A 24,862-nucleotide genomic window follows, 5' to 3' on the forward strand; every position below is an offset into this window, starting at 1 on the left:
TTCGCTGGGCTCCGCCCACCTCCCGGCCTCAGGCTCGCCTCCTCGTATCTGCCATCTCATTGGCCGTTGTGGCGGGCCAATAACAGGACGTCCGCCATCTTCCCGGGGTGCTCCGCGCGCTCCTACAATCACTTCCGGGGTGGGCCGGGCGTAGCGCTGTCGGCCGGTGAGGGAACGTGCAGCTGCATCTGGAGGGTGGCGCGGGAAGCGGAGGCCCTGCAGGTAGGCCGGGCCCCGGCGGGGCTCTCTGAGAGGCGGTGCCTGAGGCGCCCTGAGTCCGCTCCGGCGCCCAGCCCTGGCGCTCGCGGGGCTTGGGGACGCGGGCCCGGCTCCTTGGTTGCGGAGCGGAGGGGTCACGCGAGATACCTGCCGAGGGTTCCGCCACTCGGGAGCCTGTGGTCGCGCACGGTCGCCGGGACCCGATAGGGCCGGAACCGCGTCACGCTTCTGGGCTGCAGGGGCTCCCTGGAGTCCTTGACGGATCTCTTGAAGGAATGGAGTGGCATCCAGTTGCCACCAGGATGTGTTTTGTTTTAAAGAAGATAATTTTTTTTTAAAAAGGAGTAACATGTATCATCGCTGCTACGGAAGCCCTGGTAGTGAGGTGCAGAAGACATAGAAACATTTGGTTTACTCGAATCGATTTTTGGGGAGTTGTGTTTTTGAGATTGGGTGGGTGGGGTTCTGTGTAGACCAGGCTGTCCTGGAACTTACAGAGATCTGCCTCCCAAGTGCTGGGGTTAATGGAGTGTGCCACTTCGCCCGGCAGGTTGTGTGTTTTCTGAGTAAGCATTTCATGTATCCCAGGTTGGCCTTGAACTCCAAGGTAGTCCTGTCTCAGCCTCTCAAGAGCTGGAATTAGAGGTGTGAACCTTGCCAGGATTCTACTAATGTTTCTCCATTAGGGGAGCATGTGTCTGCTCTGTTGGTTCAGGTTCAGGAGTATCCCCGTGAGCCTGAGGTACTACTTGAGCTCAGGCTGTGCAGTGTGAGAAGCTAGTGGTTCCAGAAAGCAGTCCTGTTTTTCACCTCAGCACACATGCACACGTATTACTCATCAAGGGTTTTGCAAACTGACCCCCAGATTGGTGGTTTGTGTGTGTTGTCCTTTTTTTTTTTTTTTTTTTTAAACTTAGGGCATTGCAAGCTATTTATATGTGATTCTTATCACTGAGATACATCTACATCCTCAGCTGTCTTTCTGCTTTTTAAATATTTTGATGTCACTGAGCTGTCCAGGCAGGCTTGTGATTTTGACCCTTCTGCCTCCATGTGGAAGTGTGCTACCAGGCCCAACACTGTCTGTTTTGGCAGTCACCAGCACTGAAGAGTGCTAGGGTGTTTAGGAGCAGGGGATTAGTACTTCGTGGGTACACACTTCCTTCAGGCTTCCGTCTGGGTTTGCCAGAACTCTTGAGTATGGGTATTGGTGTTCTGTGTCCTCCCCTGCAGTGGTCCTGACCCCCAGGTCTCTCCAACTTGCTGTTATGCTGCTCTCAACTCGGTTGGGTCAGGTTGGGACCAGTGCCAACCTCTGAGAGTAGTAACCTTGCCAGGACACCATGATATGGTCCTGGAGGGATTCTGCCACTTGTGGTGGTTTGGGCACACTGAGGTGGCCCCCAAGGATCATTAGTACCAGTGGCCATTTAGCTGAGTATGATGGCATATGCTTTTAATCTCAACAAAGACAGATGTATCTTTGTGAGTTCAAGTCCAGCCTGGTCTACAAATTGAGTTCCAAGCCAGTCTATGCTACACAGTGGGAACTTGTCTCAAAACAAAACAGTGGCCATTTACACAGGGGAGAGTAGAACAGGAAACAGAGGTCCTGTTCACTGTAAACTGCCATTGTATCTTCTCCCATTACCCCCCCCCCCCAGCCCTTTGTTGTCATGCTGGGGAGTAGATTCAGGACTAAAGGCCTTATGCAGTGGGGCAAGTGCTCTAGCAACTGAGCTATATCCCCGAACTCTTCTCTCCCTTTCTATGCTAGCTCTGTGGCCCCTAGACTTAGGAATCTACTAGGAAGTCAATGGCTTGGCTTTGGTTTGAGTAGGGTTCCCCAGGATAAAGGACTCACACACTTGTTACCCCGGTGGTCCATCTTTCCTACTTAAAGGGTTGCATAGGTAGATTCCCAGTCAGGTAACATTTGCTGAACATCAGGGATCACATTCTATAGTCTGTACTGGGGCTTTCTTCCTCCTCCCCTTCCTTGTCCTACTTTTTCTTCCTCTCCTCCTCTTCTTCTTCTTTCTGCTTTCTGTTTTCTTCTTTTAGAAGTTCTTGCTCTGTATCCCAGGTTGGTCTTAAACTCACAATCCTGTCTCCATCTCCCAAGCGTCATAGTTAAGTTGGACATCTCCATGCATAGCCGTCCATGTGGTTTGTTTGTGGATATGAAGTTTAACCACTGCAGCTCTAGTCCTTACATTTTTTTTAACTTTAAAATTTTATTTTTGTTTTCAATTATGTGTGTATGTGTGTGGGTGTTTTTTTTTTTTTTTGTGTGTGTGTGTGTGTGTGTGTGTGTGTGTGTGTGTGTGTGTGTGTGTGTAGGGCATGTGCATATGAGTGTTGGATCCCCTGGAGCTAGAATTACACAGGCAGTTGTAAGCTGCCTCATGTGGATGCTGGGAATTGAACTCAGGTTCTCTGTAAGAGCAATGTACGCTCTTAACTGCTAAGCCATATCCAGCCCTGGTTTGTTTTAAAAGACTTAAAATTATATGTATGCATGTATTTCTGGGGGGTGGTGTGTGCACACATGAATGCAGATCCTCAAGGAAGCCAGAAGGGGCTGTTGGATCCTGACACTGGAGTTACAGGAGGTTGTAAGCCACTGGACATAGGGTCAGGGAACTGAACTTGGGTCCCGTAAGAGCAATACATGTTCTTAACACCTGGGCCATTTTTCTGGGTCCCACTCTTAGTTTCATTGAGAGAGGATCTCTATGTAGCCAAGCTGGCCTTAAACTTATGTACTCCAGGCTGCCCTTAAATTCATCATCCTTCCCAGTGCTGAGATTACAGGGGTATGCCACTACACCTAGCTTCCATGTATTTGTAGCAGCGGCCCTTTTCAACATCTATGTCCATTAGTGAGGAACTAGGGGCTGGAGATGCTAGACACAGAGCTCAATTTTGCTGCACACCCAAATTCAGCCAGTAGTGCTAAATAACTCAACTTGCACTGTTTTACTATCAATGGAGAGGTTATCAGGCTCCTGGAAAACCTGATTGTAAAGCCTGTGGTGTGGAGCAGATGCTCCCATCTTCTGTCTGGCGGCAAGCTCACCGGTGGCCCTGTGGTAGCACTGCTGTTTGAAGAAAGCTAAGTCAGCCTTGGTGGCTTTATTTTTAGGAATGAGATGATAGTCTGCCATTAGTAGGAGTATTTCATCCTTGGAACATCCAGGAAGGAAGAACTAACCCCTGGGCCTCCCTCTGCAGCCATGTCTGAGCTCAGCGATGAAGCCAGCGAGCCGGAGCTCCTGAACTGCAGCTTGTCCATGTGGTATGGGCTTGGTGCACAGGTCAGCCGAGAGGAGCTGGATGTCCCCTTGGATCTTCACACAGCTGCCTCCATTGGCCAGTATGAGGTGGTGAAGGAATGTGTGCAGCGGTAAGAGGTCTTGGGGAGCATCCCTTCACCTCACATTTTAATTAGCATCTCAGTTCCCACAGGCTGGAGTCTTGCAGAGCTCAAGCCCCTTAATACATGTGGATTAGGTTCATCTGATTGTCACAGATGTCGTTGATGGCTCATGTTGGACTCTTAGAAAAAAGGACTTGATTCTAAGGAGGAAAAACATGCTTAAAACCTAACCTTGTGGTCTATGTTGTAAACACTAATTTATAGTTTACTTCAACCAGAGGAAACAAAAATAGAGGTGGAAAGCCAGCACTCTGACCCTTTGACTGCAGGTTTGTTGTGGTTCTCCCAGCTCTTGTCCCCTCTGGCACAGAGGTGAGAGGCCAGCCTTCTGTCCTCACTGCCTACCTGCCAGCTTTACCCACCTGCATCGGAGTGTTTAGTCCCAGAGCCTGTATCTTAGTCTATGTGGTCTGAAGGTTCTGTAGAAGGACTCTTCACTTCTTTGTGCTCCACCACACTTTATACTTAGTTTGCCTTTAGTGCTCCTTTGGTACCTTGATGCGATGATGTCTCCCAGACCGCTCTGTGCCTTCTCAATTCCTGATGAGCAGAGCAAAGCCTCATAAAGCCCTAGGTCTCTGGTTTCAAGTCAGAGTCATCCATCATCCTTGGCCAGTAGAGTATGAGAGCTCTCAGTCTAGGACTCCCTTACTTAATGGCCTCAGAAATGGGTAGCTAGGTGTGTAGTCAGTACATGTCCTCATAGGATTACCAAGAATCCTGCTGTTATTCTTTGGAGTCTCAGGTTCTTACATATTGAGTGTCCTGTTAGAAAAAAACATAGCAGCCCAAAGAAGAGGCTAGGAAGAGCTCTGTGCCCTCATTGGAGTGTGGGGCCAGTTGAGAAAGAAGCAGGCTTGCTCATGGAAGGCCAGGCTGGGGCTGAGGGAAATCGGAGGTCTCAGAGAACAGGCTGAAGGCTAAGTGTTAGCTTTGCTGAGGCACTTGCCACTACTCCCTTTGTGGAGACAGTGCTGGATGCCAAGTCATTCTAGTGATTTCAGAAGTATCTACGTGTAACTCTCCAGGCAGGGAGGGCTTCAGACCATTCTAGAATGGCCAGAAGGCATATACCAGAGGAGCAGGAGTTGCTAGTGTGTGGGAAGTAGCTGCCTGACTTAGTATGGATCCCACAAGAGGTGCTGATCATATAACAGATTATCACTTGTTGTCAGCTACCACCGGAGGTGACACTATGAAGGGCAGGGCGGGGGCGGCACTAACTGTACCTTCTTTGGAGTAGGTGGTGGGTGTTAGTCTAGAATGGGACTCCCATCCCCAAGTCTGAGAGCCCCTCCCCCCTGCCTCCCTGCGTGAAAGTGCATTTCCATAATTATAGTGGAAAGCAGTAAGGAAAGTAGGGTACACTGGTGACAGATTTTTCTGTAGGGTGAGGTGGCAAAGGAGCAGTCTGACAGTGGTGTTTGTTATCCTCAATTCCTTTCTCTTCTCCTGGGATATTGGTTATTGATTTGGTGGCTGGTGTTTAGGGTGTCTCAGCCTCGCATATACTGATAAGCTAGGCAGCTAGTCTTGTCTGTGGTGGGTCCTTTGTGCTGTAGGGAGTTTGACCAGCTACCTAGTCCTAACCTGTATGCCAACAGCTAGCTACTCCCCAGATATGGTAACTGTAAGGAATGACCAGACCTTGCCTAACTCCTAACTTGAGCATGGTTGATATTGGTGTAGGTACAAAAATGGAGAGTTGTTGGCCTTGCCAGAAGATGGTAGGAAAGATGAAAGTATTAAAATAGAGATGGTTATATTAGTCACTTTCCTTTTTGTTTCTGTTTGTTTTGTTTTTTTTAGATGGGAGTCTCACTATATAGCCCTGTCTGGCCTGGGACTAACTTTGTAAACCAGGCTTGCCTTGAACTCCCAGAGATCTACCTGCCTTTACCCACCAAGTGCTGCGAGTAAAAGTGTGTATCACCATACCACATAGTCACCTTTCTTGTTCCTATGACAAATACTGACAAAAGCAGCTTAGGGAGGTAGAGTTTATTTTAACTTGGTTTGAGGGCACAGTCCATCATGGCGGGGAGGTATGGTGACAGAAGAGTAGGGCCGCTGGTCCCATTGCATCAGGGAGAGATGAATGTTAGTGCTCTGTTCTTTCTCTTTTTTATTTAGTCTGTAAGCACAGCCTATCGAATGATGCTGCTTATATTTAGGGTGGCTCTTCCCACATCAGTTAACCCACTCAATCTAGAAAATTCCTCAGACCTGCCCAGAGGTTTATCTCTTAGTCAATTTCAGGTCCTGTCAAGTTGACAAGTCAAGATTAACCATTGCAAGAGTTTAAGGCAGAGGATGGAAACACCCACCTGCCTTCTCCCTCCCTGGGAATGCCCCGGGGCAGGTGATCACTGCTTTCTGGAAGGTCAGCTTGTCCCACTAGGCCTGGCACCTGGCTCTGATGAAGCCCACATGTGGGATGCTGGGAATATCTAGCATGTCTTGCGTTTGTTTAGGAGAGAGGCAGATCTGAATAAGAAGAATGGCGGTGGTTGGACCCCGCTGATGTATGCCTCCTACATTGGACACGATACCATTGTCCACCTGCTGCTCGAGGCAGGGGTGAGTGTGAATGTGCCGACCCCAGAAGGGCAGACTCCACTGATGCTGGCCTCCAGCTGTGGCAACGAGAGCATCGCCTACTTTCTGCTCCAGGTGAGCTACAAGTGGGCATAGGCCCAGAAACCCAGGGGCTCCCTGGCTGCCCTGACAGGAAGGACATGAAGCGCTGCGGGCCACAGTGTGCACATGTAATCACTTAAGATTCTTTCAGCCGGGCGGTGGTGGCGCACGCCTTTAATCCCAGCACTCGGGAGGCAGAGCCAGGCGGATCTCTGTGAGTTCGAGGCCAGCCTGGACTACCAAGTGAGTTCCAGGAAAGGCGCAAAGCTACACAGAGAAACCCTGTCTCAAAAAAAAAACCAAAAAAAAAAAAAAAAAAAAAAAAAAAGATTCTTTCAGCTGAAGGCCTGGTGGGCGCCTCCTACCCACCTACCTGCTCACCTTTCCTGGAGACATGGGGCATAATCCACATACTATTCTCTTGAAGCAAGGTGCAGAGCTTGAAATGAAAGACATCCAGGGCTGGACTGCACTCTTCCACTGCACCAGTGCCGGCCACCAGCAGATGGTCAAGTTCCTCCTGGACAGTGGAGCCAATGCCAACGTAAGGTGCTTGTCGCAGCTAAGTGGTCTCAGGAGTGGGCTGGGTTCTGTCTAACCATAGGCAGGAGGCCAGGCCATCCTGCCCCAGTCTAAGATGTAAGATGAGGGAGTGGAATGGATAGTCCATGGGACTTGGTGCAGATCTGTCAGTCATCAGTGCATCCCTGGGCCCCAGCCTTGTTTTATCTTAAAACAGAAGCTAGCAAGGCTCATGTCAGAGCATTGAAAAATGGTATTTGGATGATGTACATTAGATGCTAATTTCTTTTTCTTTCTTGTCTTTTTGATTATCATCATGGAGATGAGGCTTTAAAAACAATCATAAGGAGTGTGTGTGTGTGTGTATGTGTGTGTGTGTGAATGGAAACAAAACTCTGGACCTCATATTTGCTAAGCAGGCATCATGTCACTGAGTTATACCCAGTCCCACCATGACCAACCAACCCATCTACTTGCCTTTCTTTTTTCTTTCTTTATCATGTATGAGAGAGAGTGAGCACCTGTTCATGGTTCAGGGTGCAGATACATGTGTGCCATGGCACGTGTTTAGAAGTCAGACAACTTTCAAGTCTTGGTCCTTGCCTTTCCCCCTTGTTGGAGACAAGCTAAGTACCCCAGACTAGCTGGCCTGTGACCTTCTGTGTCACACACTTCCTGTTGGTGTGCTGGGATTGCAGACACTTGCAGGACTTTATCCTGCTTTTACAGTTGTCAGGCTTATATAGCAAGTGCTTCTACCCACTGAACATCTCACCAGTTTCCATCATTCTTCTCATAAGATGGTTTTACTGTGGTCTGACACATTATGTAAGAACCCCTTCACAGCAAGTACCAACTGAGCCCCCACCTGATGTTGGCATGGCAACTCTGGCTGGCTCTTGGTGCCCATTGGAAGATATAATTAATTCTGAGTGACTCTAAGGAAGAAGAAAAAAGCTACTAATTAAAATTCAATATCTTAAAATGACTTTAAGATATATTCTGACTTGAGCGATATTAAGATGTGAAGAGTATGTGTCTTACAGTGGTTGAGAGCGAGGTTTGTGTGACTCTTGGCTTCTAGTCCAGCAGGGAATGAGGAACAGTACAGGGGCTCTTTGAGAACAGTGTTAGAGTGACAGAAAACAAAGACAGGATTGTTAGTGTATGGGCTTATCAGAAATAATAATTCATGGACTGATGAACTCAAAAGATGAGACTTGGGTAGGTGGGAGGAGACATTAGCATCTGTGAGAAGTGAACAGTAGCTGCTTTAATGTTTGTTTGCTTACTTAGCTTTTTGAGAGAGAGTCTCTTCAGGTAGCCTTGGATGTCCTGGAACTCACTATGTAGCCCAGGCTGGCCTCACTAAGATCTACCTGCCTTTACCTTCTGTGTGCTGGGATTAAGGGCAAGTTCCACCAGGCTTGGCAATAGCTGCTTTTTGAGTGGGATTAAAGTGTGGATTTAGAATGAGGTAGGAATGGCCTTGAGGGAAGGAAGATGGGAGAGCTCGGTCCTTGGGACTGTTAATGAGCCAGAGGGAGTTAGTAAAGCTCATGTAGTCTTATTGTCTGTTCCCATCTCACCTCATAGTTTCTCTGTGTGCAGTTGAGGTGAGTGTTGGGAGTAGGTGTGTGTGCAAAAGCTAGAAATGGTGGTATTTCTTGTGAATCATCCACCTTTTCTAATCGAGACAGGGTCTCTTACTAGGACTTAGGGCTCACAGTTTGAACTAGTTGCCTGGCCTGGGATCTGCTTGTTTTTCCTCTCAGCCCTGTGATTACAAGCACAACCAACCACACCGACCTTCTTACCTGGTGCTGGGGATCAAGCTCAGGTCCTGATGCTTACGTGGCAAGCACTTTACCAACTGAACTGCCTCCCTAATCCCAACACCCCAGCGGTTCTAAGTGCATGAGAGCCTAGGCCTGAGCCTGCACCCGCTGCTCTGCCTGTCCGGGTCTTTGCTTGGTTAGTTTTGGTAGGAGAGTTTGTTCATTGTCTCACTCCTCTCCACTAACTATCTATCTGATCTCATCTTGCAGGGAGCCTGTATATGGATTCACTCCTTTGATGGAAGCAGCTGCCTCTGGCCATGAGATAATTGTGCAGTATTTTCTGAATCATGTAAATAACTATTTATTACCTTGTAATTTAGTCACAGCAAATGGGAATCATTGATGAAACTATAAACTCTAACTGGGGTTTCTTTTACATGGAAACCTACGTAGTCAGCACATATGTGTGTACATACATATGTACCTATGGAATAGAGGACATTTGTGGGAGTCTGTTTTCTCCTTCTATAAAGTAGACTCTGGGCACTGAACTCAGGTCTCAGGCGTGGTGGAGATGCCTTCACCCACCGAACCGTCTCACTACCCTTTAGGCGGTACATTTTCACTGAAAAAATGTACAGTGATGAGTAAAAATAAACACATTTCCGTATTTATAATGATTTTGAAGACACGTCTTTGTTTTCTTGTTTGTTTTGTCTTGTTTTTTAGTTTTTTGAGACAGGGTTTCTTTGTGTAGCCTTGGTTGTCTTGGAACTCACTTTGTAAACCAGGCTGGCCTTGAACTCACCGAGATCTGTCTGCCTCTGCTTCCGGAGTGTTGGGATGAAAGGCATGCACCACTGCTGTCCGGCTGAAGACACGTTTTAGCAGTTATGGGAAACTTTTCAATCCTGGTGCAGGAGAGTAAGACCTGACTTGCACATGCTCTGCAAGTTGTCTGTCACTGAGTTAGGGCCTCAGCCCTTTTTAAATGTTTTCTTTTGAGACAGGATCTTACCAAGTTGTCCAAACTGGCTTTGAACTCACACTTTAGCCCAAGAGGACTATGAATTTCTGATTTTCCTGCGTCAGCCTTCTGAGTAGCTGGATTATAGGCCTGTGCCAGCTAAGCTGCATGACTGGGATAGCACAAAGGGAGGGATCAGGTGTTAGTGACAGTGGCCACTGTGAACCTCAGAGGACTTTGAAGTGGCATAGTTTCTCAGGAGATAGTCTGGTAATTCCTCCAGGAGATAAATCTAGAATCACCATAGCATTTCTCAGTTTTCCCAGGTGTGTACCCAAGAAACGGAGAACCTGTGTCTACATAGAACTTTACCCAGTGTCCACAGCAAGAGTCTTCCTAAGAGCCCCAAAGGGGAAACAGCATGCGTGCTTTGTAATTACTTTTGTTGTTGTTTGGTTTGTGGAGTTAGCATCTGATGTAGCCTAGGCAGGCCTCAGAGCTACCTATCTAGTTGAAAAGCTGGCCTTGACCTCCTGATAGTCCTGCCTCCACTGCCCAAGTGCTAGGATTGTAGACATTAGCCACTGTCCCATGATGCGCCTTTCTTCTCTCCATGGGTTTTGGGTGTCCTGTCCCTGCACTTCACCCACTCCTCCCTGCTCCCACCTAGTTTACTGACCCCTACCACCAGTTCCTCTGGGTCACAGAGTGTTGCTTAGTTATGGTATACGTTCTTAATCTCTCAGCTTGAATTCCTGGGGGAATATTGAAGCCACCTTTCATGTTCTAAATTCCTTCTGATTATCCTTCAGAGCCTTGGTGGCCAGCCTACCCCCATGGTATTAGACTGTATGGCTAAGGCTTTTAAAGAAAAAAATGTATTGGGCTTCTCCAGTTTCAGAGTAAGGCTAAAAAACTATTTGCTGGGTGGTGGTGGTGGCACAGGCCTTTAATCCCAGCACTCATGAGACAGAGACAGGTGGATCTCTGAGTTCAAGGCCAGCCTGGTCTACAAAAAAGTTCCAGGACCACCAGAGCTGACCCACAGAGAAACACTGCCTCAAAAAACCAAACCAAACAAACAACAACTTGCTAGAAAGACCGGAAAGTCTGTGTCCTTTCACTCCTGTTATCACAGTGAGCGTTTCAGGCTGTGAATTAGTTACTGCTGTCACTGCTGTGGCAGAAACCATAGGAAAAACAGTTAAAGGAAGGAACGGCTTGTTTGGGCAGGCAGTTCAAAGGGAAGTCCATCATGGAGGGGAGGATGTGGTGGCAGGAACTGGAGGTAGTTTGTCAGATAGTGCTGTGGTGATAGACGCCTTTAATCCCAGGACGTGGGAGGCAGAGACAGGCAGATCTCAGTGAGTTCAAGGCCAGCCTGGTCTACAAAGTGAGATCCAGGACAGCCAGGGCTACACAGAGAAACACTGCCTCAAATAAATAAATAAACAAGCAAACAAATAACAAAAAAGCCTAGTGAGAAATGAATACATTTGTCAGCTCACTCCAACTCATACTATATTGCTACCCATATTCAATGTGGGTCTTCAATTAACCTAGGCTGTAATCTCAGCCAGGTTATCCTAGCACTTGGAAGATTGAGGCAGGAAGATTGTGAGTTCAAGACCAGCCTAGATATACAGTGAGACCCTGCTTCAACCAAACAGGTGTGGTACACACCTGTAATACCAACAGTTGGGAGGTGGCAAGATCAGGAAGTCAAGGCCATCCTAGTCTCACAAAAGACATCAAGTCTCATAAAATCAGGGGATAAGAGACGTCCAGTTCAGTTTGGGAGGATGGGCTGAATGACAGGTTCTCTATCAGGAGACAGGCATGGGGGTGTGGAGGGTGAAGGTGGGCCTCTGCCTGCAGGTCCCAGCTTCTTCTTTCTCCTTGCCAGAACCTTTGGCATCTGGCAGTAATACTGAGGAGAGGGGGATGCCTGCCGATGTTCATGATGGGCTTTCTGGTCCTCTTCCTTGTTGTGAAGGAGACAAAGTCACCAGCCCCCCTCACTCCTACCCCCACCCCAGTGGTATCTCAAACCTGAGGAAGTGATCATAAACCTACAATGTTTTCTCATTCCTCCTGGCCGGCAGTCCACTGAGCTGGGGGATTTGGTGAGGAGTTTCTGACTCTTCTTTCCTGAACCTTCTTAGGGAGTCAAAGTAGACATAAGAGACCACAGTGGAGCCACGGCCCGGATGCTGGCCAGGCAGTATGGTCACATGAAGATAGTGGCCTTGATGGACACTCACTCGCCTGCACTGCCTAAGAGCCTTTACCGGAGCCCAGGTACCTGATTTGCCTCTGTGTCCTGATGGAGTCAGGGCTGCCCTGAGCATTCGGGATACTAGGAGACAAGGAGAGCCCCTCTCTGGATCCCCTGCTTTGCTTAGGTTGCGCTCTACCAGCCCCACCCCGAGGCTTTCTCTTCTCACCAGTTCCACTGTGGAGCTGAGGTTATTGAGGTCCAAGGCCTAGGGCCAAAGAGAAGCAGACTTTATACCATTGACAGCGGTCCCTGCCAACAGAGATCACGCACAGCACAGGCTGTGTAGCCTAAGGATAAGGGGAGGAGGCATGCCCCACAGAGAGGCTCCTCTGGCTTTTAGTTCTTGGTTTTGACAATCTTGTGCTGTGTATGCTTTACCTTTATATAATCAGGCATCCTTTATTGTCTCTGGATATTGAATCATAACCAGTTTTTCTCAGGGCCCCCATGGTCATGATGGTCATATCCCTCCTAGCATTTGTATGTTTTAATTTTTTACATTTAGATGTCTGACCCACTCATAGTTGTTTCTTTTGTGGTGTGAAGTCTGGAACCAATTCTCTTTTCCAAACAGTCACACAATTTTGCCAGCATCATTCAGCATGATTGACATGGGGGTTAGATACAGCATCTTTATCACACATTGAATTTCCATCTTATTAGGGTTAGAATCTCCCTAGAGTTAGAATCCGGTGGTCTCTGTATCCATTCACCCAAACCACAGTTTGACCTGAGGCCTTTTTGTTTTCTTTTGTTTTTCGAGATAGGGTCTCACTGTGTAGCCGTGGCTGTCCTAGAACTCACTCTATAGACCAGGCTGGCCTCAAACTCACAGAGATCCACCTGCCTCTGCCTCCTGAGTGCTGGGATTAAAGGTGTGTGCCACCACTGCTCTGCAATCCCAGGATTTTGGATGAGAGGCAAAGGTAGGGGGATGCAAGTTCAAAACCAGGTGGGCAACACAGACCTGGTCTCAAAAAATCAACTAGCGGATGTCAGAGAGACTATAGGAAACCTGAATTCCCTATTTTTATGGTGTCAATTTGTCCCATCTAAGAAAACAGGCTGTGTTTTGTTTTTAGTGTACTTTGCAGTTTTTTGGGAAGGCTTAAATTTCCTAATATATATTTTGTCTGTAACTAAGTTTATTCTGAAATATTTATCATCTTGACTGTTCTTTTTTTGTTTGTTTGTTGTTGTTTTGTTTTGTTTTTTCGAGACAGAGTTTCTCTGTGTAGTTTTGGTACCTGTCCTGGAACTCACTCTGTAGACCAGGCTGGCCTGGAACTCACGGAGATCCGCCTGGCTCTGCCTCCCAAGTGCTGGGATTAAAGGCATGCGCCACCACCACCCAGCCCTCTTGACTGTTCTTGTGAATGGGTTCACTACTATTATTTTCCTTCTGGTTAGTGGTATTGCTCTATTTTTTTGGTATTTCCATGTAGAAGGCAGTTGACTTCCACAGCTGATCTTGTCTGGTTAAGATAGTTTCATTTCCACTTCTCCAGGAGTTTCCAGGTGTGCTACCATGCTGCCAATTTGCAGACAGAGCCCACCTCTGTCTGCCATGCTTCTGTGCCTGGTTTCATTCAGTTGCCAGTGCCTCTAGAGCTGTGCTGAACACTGAAGATAAAGCACATCCTTCTGTAGGACCTTTGGCTGTGGGAAGGTCTGTGTAATGATTCAGATATTCCTTTTTCTTTAGTTATTTTTCAAGGTCTAATTTATTATTGACTGGACTCATGGTTAGAAGTAGAAGCTCTCAGGACAGTCTGTATCTGTCAGTCTGTTCCTGGCATTTTTCTTTGGCTTCTTTCATTCTCTTGACCAAAAGTTTAGCATATTGTGAAGCCTCCTCATTTTTCATAGGTATTGTTCCTCCAGAGCAGTACATCTGCATTGATGCTGCAAGACATATGGAGGAACAAGACACTGAATCTTAGGTGCTCTGGTCCTGGCCTTCTTACCTTCTCTGTTTAAGGGCTTTCTGACAAAATACTGGCAGACATCATCATTAGAAGGACTGAAAAGTTTTCGGATTCTGCTAGCTCTTTGGGCCCCATCACACAAAGCATACTGGAGTCAGTCTAGTAATATCCTTCTCTCTCTCTCTCTCTCTCTCTCTCTCTCTCTCTCTCTCTCTCTCTCTGTCTCTCTTTTTTTAACAATAACCAAGTTGAATGCTCAGATTGGCTTCCACAGTACATCCCCTAATAAACTCAAGCTTCCTTTCTCCACTTCTTGGTCTGTAACAGGAACGCCCCTCATTCAGCAACAGGCGCACTATGCTATGGGTCAAAGCACCTTGCTTCATGCGGAACCCTTGTCTGTCATTCCCAGAACTGATTCAGACCATATAACCCTTTCGCTCTTCACCCAGAGCATCAGCAGCTACTTCCGTGGTCATGCGCATCTCATAGAAAGTACAAAGCTTGCTTTCACAGTCTACTTCTATGAGTTTCTGACCACTAGTGGCTGGGAAGGAGGTATTCAGCTTCCTTTTGATACAGCCTTGGGAGTGCCACAAAAAAAAAAAAAAAAAAAAAAAAGAAAGATGATTGTGATATTCTTTGAGACAGGATTTGAACCCAGGTCTTCATTCTTGACTAGCAACCACTTTACCCAGTGAGCCATCTCCCTAGCCAGCTTATTTCATTTTCACTGTTTACCTTTCATCTTCTACTGGCCATATGGCAGGAGTTTAGAATATAGTTGTTATTCTCCAGGAAATCTGTAGTTTTTATTTGTATTTTCCCTTTCACTTAAAAGTTGTTTAATAGAGATTTTGCTATATTTTTGGTAGTTTTTAAATTTTTAGATTGAAAGTCCTTTTTCAGTTGGTTACTGTCTCATTTTACACTGTTCAGTTGTACTCTAACTTACCTGCCTAGAGTGATTACTCTTTGCACTTTATGGAACCTACTGATGCCTTCTTTGTCACCTACTAGTCAGTGATTTTAAAGATTCCATGTGTGGGAAAAGGAATCTGTTGATTGTGTTTCTGTTTTCCTTGCATTTCCTGTAGTTTCTGGGAGCCTTGAGAATGGCTCAACTATAGAGGACTGGAACTTGGTTCCCAAAGTGCATGCACATCTGGTGGCTCAGAAACCTCTGGAACTCCAGGAGACCCAGTGCCTCCTACTGGCCTCTCTGGGTATCCTTATGCCTGCATACACATGCCCACAAAAATGTGTGCGCGTGTGCGCGTGCACACACATCATTATTTGACCCATTTTGAGAGCTCTACCATAGTGAAGGCTGTGGGCATGCTGGCAAAGCTGGCTGGCAGAGTTTTGAAAGGCTTTATAAACAGCAAACGGATGTCATTTACTTCCTTAGAAGTCATTCAGATTGGAAATATGAACTTGTTTATTTAACAGGTTGTAATTAACAATATTTTTATGAAGCCACCAGTTTATTTATCCCTTCAACATAAAGATTTTTGATTATAAACAGGCTTACAAGAAGCATTTCTTGAAGCTAGGTAAAGAGTAAGAACTAATGAAGGTTTCAGCTCGCCATTGTAGAGCGGTGGCCTGATGGGTGTGACGGCTCCAGGTACAGTCCTGGTGAACTTGGTTTTCTTTTTGAGACAGGATCTGTCTCCAGGTGCTTAGATGAAGGGTACGTGTGTACTACCATGCCCAGCCCAACACACTCTTTTCTGAATTTAATACTGGTAAGCTGGTTTGGCTGGAGAGATGGCTCAGCAGCACTTAAATATCTATTTTTTGGGGGTGGGGTAGGGCTGTTGTTTTTGAGACAGGTGCACAAGGAGGCCAAAAGAGGGCCTTAGTTCCCTTGGAGCTAGAATTACAGGTATTTGTGAGCTGCTAATGTGGGGCCTGGGAATTGAACTTGGGTCCTCTGCAAGAGCTGTATAAGTACCCTGCAGGAGCAATAGATAGAGCCAGGTGTGTGGCGCACACTTTTAATCCCAGCACTCGGGAGTCTGAGGCAGTCGAATCTCTGTGAGTTCAAAGCCAGCCTGGTCTATAGAGGGAGTTCCAAGACAGCCAGGGCCACACAGAGAAACCCTTCTATGTAGGCTCAGGCTGACCTTGATCTTGTTGCAGTCTTCCTGCTCTATGTCCCTAATACTGAGTAATGTGTAACGCTACCATACTCAGTTTAATATTCTCTAAGATTTTATCTTTAGTTTTGTGTGTGTGTGTGTGTGTGTGTGTGTGTGTGTGTGTATTACAGCAAGTTCAAGGCCAGCCTGAGCCTACATAGTGAGTCACTGTCTCAAAAGCACACACAGACACATTCCATTAGAGTTTAGTGTTGGCAAAAGAGCTCATTATTGAACTAACTCTTAATTTTCATGTCTGACTTACAGAAAAATATGAAGATCTGAGCTCGTCAGACGAGTCCTGGCCTGTTCCTCAGCGCCAGAGGCCCTGTCGAAAGAAGGGCCTCAGCATCCACGAGGGCCCACGTGCCCTGGCCAGGATCACAGCTATTGGACTTGGAGGCAAGATTCAGACCAACTATGGTGAGAGCCACAGTCCCAAAGCTCTTTGGTATCATATCCCAGGACTGTCCTGAACATGGGCCCCTGGCCTCAGGCTACAGTAGGATTGGGTACTACAGGCGTGAGGCTCAGAACTGACCCAGGGACAGGCTCCAGGAGTCACTGCTAACTCCTGACACTTGGTTTCATTCTGTGGATTCCCTTTTAGGTGAATGTCCATCTACATAGGTGGCATCGCAACTGTAATGTATAAGGATTTTAGTTCCACTCTCCTGGCTCTGCCCACATTCTGATCCAGAGTAGCTGGGACTGCAAATGTGGGTCACATTTCTTTGCTTCTACTTCTTTTTCTTTCTCTTCCCTTCTGGATTTCACCCCATAGCCTGGGCTGGTTTTGGACTTGCCATCCTCCTGTCTCTGCCCCCTGAGTGTTGGATTACAGGTGTGTGCTATCTGTCACGCATGGTGGATTTGGAGTTTGTTGTTTGCAGAATGGTAGCCCAAGGCCCTGTGAATGCTAGGGATGCCCTGCACCATGGGGCCACATCCCATCTCTATGCTTTCTATGGCAGCTACATTCAGGGATTCTATGACTCTGTACTGTCCCTTTCTAGGTCAGAGTCTCTTCCTCCCTGTTCAGGCAGGTCTTTCTTTGGCTGGGGTTGGAGCTCTGGAATAGTACTTGTCTAGCACATAAGGCCTCAGGTTCCATCCTCAGTACCATCAAAAAAGAGAGAGAAAGAAAGAAAGAAAGAAAGAAAGAAAGAAAGAAAGAAAGAAAGAAATCCCGAGTTATAAGACTTATGGGGATATGCATGTAAGTTTGGGGGTTTTTACTAAAAGTGCCTAGATAACCTTTCAGTTGAGAAGTCTGTAGATCCAGCCTTCTACTGTCTGTAGGAAGATTTTTCTGCCCCACCTGCCAGCTCCCAAATAACCACACAAGAGACTTCTTAATGCAAGAAATCCACAAGAGTCTGCTTAAAGAGTATTAGGGAAATTTATTAGGATAAATTGAGGTAATACACTCATGAATACAGAACTGAGTAGACAGCTGAAGTAGTCCTCTGATCTGACTGGGAGCGAATCCTCCTGGCAGTTTGATCACACCAGGAAGCAGGAAGCAGAAGGGGCCTCATGACCCCTCTCCCTTTCCTTTTAGGAGGTCATGTACAATGGCAGGAAGCACTGCCTCCTTCGTGCTGTATAGCCCAAGGTCATGGGCGGAACAAATACCACTACATGGCTGATAGCTTAGGCTTGTTCCTAACTAGCTCTTACAAATTAACCTATTTCTATTAATTACTCTGCCTCGTGACCTTATTACCTTTACTCTGCCCATGTTGCTTTCCTGCTTCCTCTGTGTCTGGCTGGCAACTCCTCACGATTCAACCCTTCTTCTTAGCCTTCTCTCTGTCTCGAAAATCCTGCCTAGCTATTGGCTGTTTAGCTTTTTATCAAACCAATCACAGTGAAATATCTTCACACAGTGTAGAGGAATATTCCACAACAACTGTCTGCTTCTGCCCTTAGAAAAGCAGTGGCAGGTGCTAATGGGGACTGGCCTTACCCTGGGTGCTAGCCTTGGCTACACCAAGCTCATTTTCTGTGATGTGCAAAATAATTTCTCTTGTAGCATGAACAAGTTACCGTACAAGGAGAAGTGGTAGCTATGGGGCTCCCTCACCCCAAGAGCCCTTAGAGGGGTGATGCCTTCACTCATGTCTGAGGAGTCACATGCCCATTCTGTACACAGAGCAAGTTCCTCCACGGGGATATGTGACCTTTACCAGCAGTGATGAGAACACCCTGGAAGTTGAGGGCCTCTGCTACCGAGATGTCACCTCCCCCATTAATGAGCGGGATGTGGAGAGCAGCAGCAGCAGCAGCCGGGGTATGCACCCCCATCCTGTTGGGTTCCCATAGAGGAGATAGAGAAGGCCCCAGTTCTTGTGAGGTAAGCCAGAGTTGGCCATGGGCAGGTGAGGGCAAGCATCCCAATCCAGGGTTCCCACAGGCCAAGGAAGCATTCTGTACTCACAGGGTCTGTCCAAGGGCTTCCTGGAAATCTTTCCAGCAGGAGGCATGTGCTATGACCTGGCAGTGCTTTACCAAGTTCCTGCTTCCTGACAAGCTCTGTTGTACGTGCGTGAGATTTAAGAACACACCATTAAAAAATACAAGCTCTGCCCACCCTACAGTGTGGGGCTGTGACAGGCAGCCAGGCCAGACCAGCAGTGCTGAGCTGTGCTAATAGAACACAAGCAGCTTCACTGGTGAGACCTGTCATCAGGTGTTTTCTGTTCCCAGAGGAACCCACTTTCTGTGCCAGTCTCGGACCCGTGTGGAGGAGCAGCAGCAGCGACGGCCTGGCAAGAGCCCAGGGGCTCAGCAGTGAAGCCTCCATAGAAAGCAATGAGGTAAAGGTCCCTCCCCCTTCCTCCCTTGGTGTTGTAGGAGATGGTGAATATTTAATGTGGCTACACCATGCCTAGAGGACTCCTAACTAGAGTGTGGGGGTCCAGGCTGCAGGTAAGTCAGGGTAGATTTCACATCCTACCCCTCCTTGCCTGAGTAAAGGGGGCTAGAGCTTTACAGCCGGGCAAGGGCTGCTCCAACACACCCTTTCACTGCAGGATTCTGATCATACCCGCAAAAGCTCGGTTCGCAAACAAACCAAGAGTTATTTGAAGAGTAAGAGTCGTTACAGCAACAGTGACAGTCAGTGGCCTTCCAGCACAGGGACTGCATGCACCCCAGGATCTGAACCCCAAGCTGAGAAGTCCTCCTACTCAGGACCTCAGGTGAGACCATTTGAGAACCTGATGGCTGCTTGCTTAGAGAGGTGGCACTTTTATGACTGCAGGGTGGAGGTGGGGTGTGGGGTCATTTATTGTGTATTCATGACAGGCCAGGCACTTTGGAAAGGAGAAGAGGGTACTGGCTTCTCCCCACAAGGCTCAGATTCCTGGGCGGCAGGCCAGCTGTGGGGTTGGTGTCCTTTTCTTTCCAGGAGCAAGGGTTATCTGTTCCCTTGCTGTCCTGCTCTCTGGGCCTCCCCAAACTTAGGGAGATAGTAAGAGGATGCTCATGAGCTGGGGACAAAGTAACGGCACGTGGTATGTACTTAGCAAAAATGCAGCCATACCCTCACTGTGGACCACCCTGGGGGAGCATCCTCTCTGTGGCCAGAGGTCAGCAGCTCAGGGTGTGATACACATAGGCCTAAGTCCTAGCTCTGCTGCTCCCCAACAGCTTGTAACCCGGACCGGCTTCTGCCTTTGGGCCTTTCCTTAGGTCTTAGGTACACCTCTCAGCTGGACAGGCATGCTACCAGTTTTGCTGGGGTCTTAAGGCTGTTTCTCTGAGGAAAGAAAAGTGGAGCAACCTTGGAACATTTTTTTTCTCCATCCTAAGCAACCAAGCATGGGCAGAAATGGAAACTGGACATTCTGGTGTTGAAAGCTAGTTGAGAGGCTAAGCAGTTGAGCTCAGTAGTAGCTGACAGGGCAGGGTCAGCAGGCAGCCTGGGCTGTCAGTAGCCATTTAGTCTGAAAAATGAAAAGCTTGTGCCATCACCAAGCACCCCCTCACATGGTGTTTTGGAAGTAGTGCTGAGGGCTGGGTGGAATCAGGATAAGCACAAGGATGGGCATGCAGACATGGAATCAAACTGGCCCCAAGTTCAGCAGGGTAAGGGGCTGAGTAGAGCCTTTCTGAGGAGATCAGATGTCTCTGGACACAGACCTTAAGACCAGGAGGCAGAATAGCTGGGAGTCTCTGAGCCCTCTCCTGAATTCTTAAGCCTTTAGCTGTATCAGCACTCATTCTCTTCTGCGGAGGCACTAACCCTGAAGAGGGCAGTGTAGGGGCTCTAGTCAGGCCTGGGGACAGAATTGGGAGGAGACCAGTTCTCCCTTCCTGGCCCCAGGCCTCCCAGTTGTCTCTTCCCCTCAGGACCTTGCCACACTGCTGGAGCAGATTGGGTGTCTGAAGTACCTGCAAGTGTTTGAGGAGCAGGATGTGGACCTTCGTATCTTCCTGACCCTCACTGAAAGTGACCTGAAGGAAATCGGCATCACGTGAGTCCCCTAGTGCCGTCCCCCACCCCCAATCATCTCAGCCATCCTTCCAGCCTGTCCTCCAGCAGATAGGATGAGCAGCCTAGACAAGAGGCTTTCTTCCAAGTTGGCCTTTGTGCCCACATAGCTCCAAGATGGCCTTGCCTGCTGTGTGCTGGACCTTTGGACTCTGTTTTTGTCAGTTCACTTTTTGGTGGTTTTTAGTTTTTTCCTAACTGTCACAGTTTCTAGAGTTAGTATTTTATAGCACAGGTTTCTTCTTTCCTAAACGCTTGTATATAAAATCTTTTAATATAAAGTCCAAACCATGCAATATGCCTTTTGTCCCAAACATTGCATGTACAAAACTGTAGTTTGTGTCTCGGCTGTAACTCCTCATAGGTGACTCTCACACTTGAAGTGCTCTCCCCTAGGTGGCTCTGGTGCAGCAGGTGACGCAGGGCTTCCTCAGTGTTTGCCTATCTGGGAATGTCTGAATCTCTCCTGCACTTTGGAAGGACAGTTTTGCCAGGTAAAGGATTCTTGGTGACAGCTGTTTGCTTTGGCACTCTGGCTGCCTCAGCCTTCCAGAGTTTTGAATGAGAATGTCCAGGTACTTTTACTGAGGATCCCTGCATGGAACAGGCTGCTTTTTTTTTTTTTTTTTTTTTGCTCCAGTATTCTGTATGTCTTTAGTTTGGCTGTGTGTCCTGGTATCCATCATCTGTGAAGCTCATTGGGCTTCACTGATGTTCACGTCTTTCATCAATTGTGGAAGTTTCCAGCTGCTAGCTCTTCAGACCATTATTTGCCCTTCCTGCCTTCCTGAGGTACTCACAGGAGAGACCTGGCCCCCATGTGGTCTCAAGCTGTCCTTGTGGTTTTCAATCTCATTCTATTGTGCTCCAGTTTGCTGGTTCCTTCCTTTGCCTGCCTCGGGCTGCATCTGCCTGTTTAGGCTTTACTTCAGTTACCATACTTCTTTGCTTATGTTTTACATTTTTCTCTGTTGTATTTCCATTTTGTATTGCGTGTTCCCACATCATCTTTTAGGTCTTTGATTATCTTTAAGATGGTATTTCAAGGCCTTTGTCTAGCAGATCTGCTGCAGGGCTTTCTTGGAACTTCTGTGGTTGGTTTTCCTCTAAATGAACCATACTCTACCTGTCTTTTATTACTGAAAATGGATATTTAGTAAGCATCAACGTCAGGACCTCCCCTTCCCCTGGGATTTGCAGGTTTGGTTTGGTTTTGAACTTATTGTTGTTGGCTGCCTCTGCAGAGGACTAGCTGGAAGTTGAAACCTATAGGTCCCTCAGAGCTTGCACCTTTCCTTAGGCACATGTCATGACACTGACTTTCCACCCATCTGTAGTTACTTTGAGACAAGCCGCTTTTATGTAGTCAAGGGTGATCCTGAACTCTTGTGCCCACCTTCCAAGTGCACAATGTTCTAGCATGCAGGTGCTTTTCAGTGTCCTAGTCGTTATTGTTTCTCAGGTAGTCTGGCTCCTACACAGGAGAGTGGAGAAAGGTGCTGCCCCTTAGACCTGCTACTCATCCCCTACCCCATCTTTTCAGCCAGAGAGTGAGTGAGTGTGGCTGAGAGCAGTGGCCCTCAGTAACCACTATACTTGTATTCCATGCTTGCTACTGGGAGAACAGGGTCTGCCTTGCCTACCCTGCTTCTTGCATGCTGGGTCTGGGTGGGTGCTGCTATGCAGAGCTGAGCTTAGACTAAGCTGGCTGTACTCACAGTCAAAGCCTGCAGTGACCTCCAGGCTGCCAGGTGGCCCATACAGATTCTGCCAGTGCATTTGTCTTGGAGGGGAGAGATTCCTGGAGATCTCCCTTAAGAGCACAGACATAGTTGTCCAAGCCTGGAGCCAGTGATGGTGGAGGCTTTTTGGACACTCTTGTTTCTGTCCTCAGCCCCAGGATCTTCTGCAACCTCCTTCCTTCAGAGTTAGGTATTCCCTAGCAACTGGCCTTGGTGGCAGGTTTGTACCAAGGTCCATGCGCATGACAGAAGCTGACGTTCACCTTCTGGTTCATTCCCTCAGGTTGTTTGGGCCTAAAAGGAAGATGACCTCTGCCATTGCCCGCTGGCACAGTAGTGCCCGCCCTCCTAGTGATGCACTGGAGCTGGCCTATGCTGACCGGCTAGAGGCTGAGATGCAGGAGCTCGCCATCCAGCTGCACAAAGTAAGTGGAGAGGTCCAGGCGGGCTGTGGACACAGGAGGCAGGATACATCTATAGAGTCACACCTTTATAGCAGAGGAGATAGTGTCAGCAGGGGACCAGAGACAGGAAAGTTGAGGGGGCGGATGGAACAGTCAAAAGTCAAGAATGTAGGAGGGAAGAGCAAGTAGCCCACGCAGAACCTCGAATCTGTAGGATGGAGCCAAAGGAGCAGTTCCTAGAATGGGCTGCAGAGAAGCAGACAGGCATCCTAACGGACTCTGCCCTCTGGGGGGTCAGCAAGCGTGGGTCTTGGCCTCCTGGCTTAGGCCCTCTAGCCTGGTCTCTGCCTGCAGTGCTGTGAGGAGGCAGAGGCTCTCCGTGGCCAGGTGTCCCAAGAGCAGGAATTGCGGGCTGTAGTAGAGAGCTGCCTCCTGGAGCAGGATAGTGCCCGAAAGGACATCCATGCCCAGCTGCAGGAGGCCCAGACCCTGGCCAAGGATGCTGCCCTTGTCCTGGACCAGCTGCGGTAAGTGGGCTCACACACTCAGGTATTCAGCCCCCACACTTGTCCTTGTCCCTTCCTAATCCTCTAAGTAGGTGGGAAGTGGGGGGAAGGAAACCTTAGTGCCTGCACCTAACTTTCCTGGGGCTCTGTCCCCAACAGTACAGACCCAGGCTTGACTAAAAGCAGGCTGGGGATCAGCATGACCGACCAGTGTGGGGCTTCCAGGGCTGACCGCAGGACTGAGGTGGTTTTCATTGTCCTGTTTGGGTCCATGCTAAACTTAGTCATATGTCCGGCAGGGCCTGTCAGGCTGAGCTGTCAGCTCGAGTGAGGCAGGACCAGTCCCCCAGCGAAGCTGCCCTGAGGCCAGCCTTTCTCTCAGCAGGTGAGAAGAGCAGTAGCCTGGCTTTGGACTAGGTCAGGGTGCATGGCTGGTACAGTGGCAACCCTGTCCCCAGAACAAGCCCATTTGGGAGAAGAGATGCACTGTCGCACTTAGGGGTAGACGGCAAGTGGGAGGGCTTGTTCATGGCTGACTACACTGTCTTTAAGGCCTCCAGTGGAGTTGGGTGGCTGGGGCCCCCAAGGTTGAGCTCTACTTAGGCCTGCGCCTTAAGTAGCAGTTGTTAAAACCTTGTAGCTGGGTACATCCCTGCCTGGGGTGGTCACTCATGCATCAGCAGTGAGGGAGGATATACCTATGGCCAACTTGCCCTTCTGTACCACAGATTCCAAAGGCTGGCCTATTCCCCTGCAGGCCTTGAGTCTCCCTGAGCTGTCAGGGGCCCTGGAAGACTGTGTCCATGAGATGGGTAAGTCTCCAGGAAGGCAGCCAAGGCTTTAATCTCACCGTTTCCCAGACCCTCTTCTGAGGACTGAAGCTGAGAGCTGGCCATACCCAGTCAGCTCAGACCCCTGGGTAGTCTGACCCCAGCCTGACCCCAGGGCCACCTATTCCTAGTGCCCTGAGTTTCCCTTCTCCCTGCTGCTGCTGCTGCTTCTGCGACTTGACACAGAACACTAATTGGCCCTATCCTTAGGGCAGGCACTATGCTCTGTAACACAGAGCCTGGAGAAGCTACAGACGCTGAATGGGAAGAAATGGCGGGAACCATAGCCAGGAGGGATGGTGAGAGTACCCACATGCCCATGGGCACCCTGGACCACCTAACCTTCCTGTCCCTTCTTACCAGGCTTTTTTAAAATTTTCTTTTCTTCAGATTCTGACGTTGGGTGATGGATCCACCCTGAAGTTACATGTGCCATGCAAGACAGGGCAGTGAGCAGATGGCTGCAGCAGCCCAGGGGATGGAAAGCCAGCCCAGGGAGCAGCTTGTGAACAGGAGGACAGGACTTCAGTCCCTGCCAGGGCAGCTTGGGCCAGCCCTGAGGCGGAATGAAAGGCCTGGCACCCGGATAAGCGGGTAGGCGGCTCTGGCCTAGACAGGACTGTGTGAAAAGAGTGTGCCCCTGCACATGCAGGTGCCACACTGAGGTGTGTTTGGTCTTAAGGTGAGGTCTGGGGTACCTAGAAAATGTTTGTTGGAAAATAAAATTACTTGCAAGTTGGTAGACGCTCATTTCTGATCATATGACATGTAACCCTGGCTGTCACCAACAGACCCTAGTAACCCATCTGTAGTCACTTCTGATCTCTCCCCTGCTTGGTGACTGTCCTAAGCCTAAAGGGGAGCTGGTAGACAGCTTTTCTTGAGCTGTGGGAATTTCCTAGCGTAGCAGTGGTTCCGGACAGTCTCTAAGTCGGCCAGCAGTGACAGCCTG

The 24,862-nt window shown here is 48.4% G+C and overlaps 1 protein-coding gene across 2 annotated transcripts; it reads left to right on the forward strand.

Moving 5' to 3' along the window:
- Positions 1–98: 98 nt before the first annotated feature.
- Positions 99–24,649, forward strand: Anks3 (ankyrin repeat and sterile alpha motif domain containing 3). Of its 2 annotated transcripts, XM_059270065.1 has the most exons (17): positions 99–222; positions 3,457–3,628; positions 6,136–6,334; positions 6,729–6,850; positions 8,872–8,953; positions 11,737–11,872; positions 16,195–16,350; positions 18,086–18,223; positions 18,640–18,749; positions 18,966–19,133; positions 20,287–20,411; positions 22,454–22,595; positions 22,929–23,101; positions 23,380–23,465; positions 23,809–23,892; positions 24,126–24,209; positions 24,301–24,649. In XM_059270065.1, the coding sequence occupies exons 2-17, from the start codon at positions 3,459–3,461 to the stop codon at positions 24,315–24,317; spliced, it is 1,992 nt and encodes a 663-aa protein (XP_059126048.1). In that variant the 5' UTR covers positions 99–222; positions 3,457–3,458; the 3' UTR covers positions 24,318–24,649. The 2 variants fall into 2 exon arrangements, 1 of the variants encoding a protein (XP_059126048.1); XR_009380581.1 differs by lacking the exon at positions 24,126–24,209 and having other exon boundaries at positions 101–222; positions 23,380–23,892.
- The last annotated feature ends 213 nt before the right edge of the window (positions 24,650–24,862 follow it).

This window comes from Peromyscus eremicus, chromosome 8a (genome assembly GCF_949786415.1).
Source record: "Peromyscus eremicus chromosome 8a, PerEre_H2_v1, whole genome shotgun sequence".
In the NCBI taxonomy this organism is placed as follows: Eukaryota; Metazoa; Chordata; class Mammalia; order Rodentia; family Cricetidae; genus Peromyscus; species Peromyscus eremicus.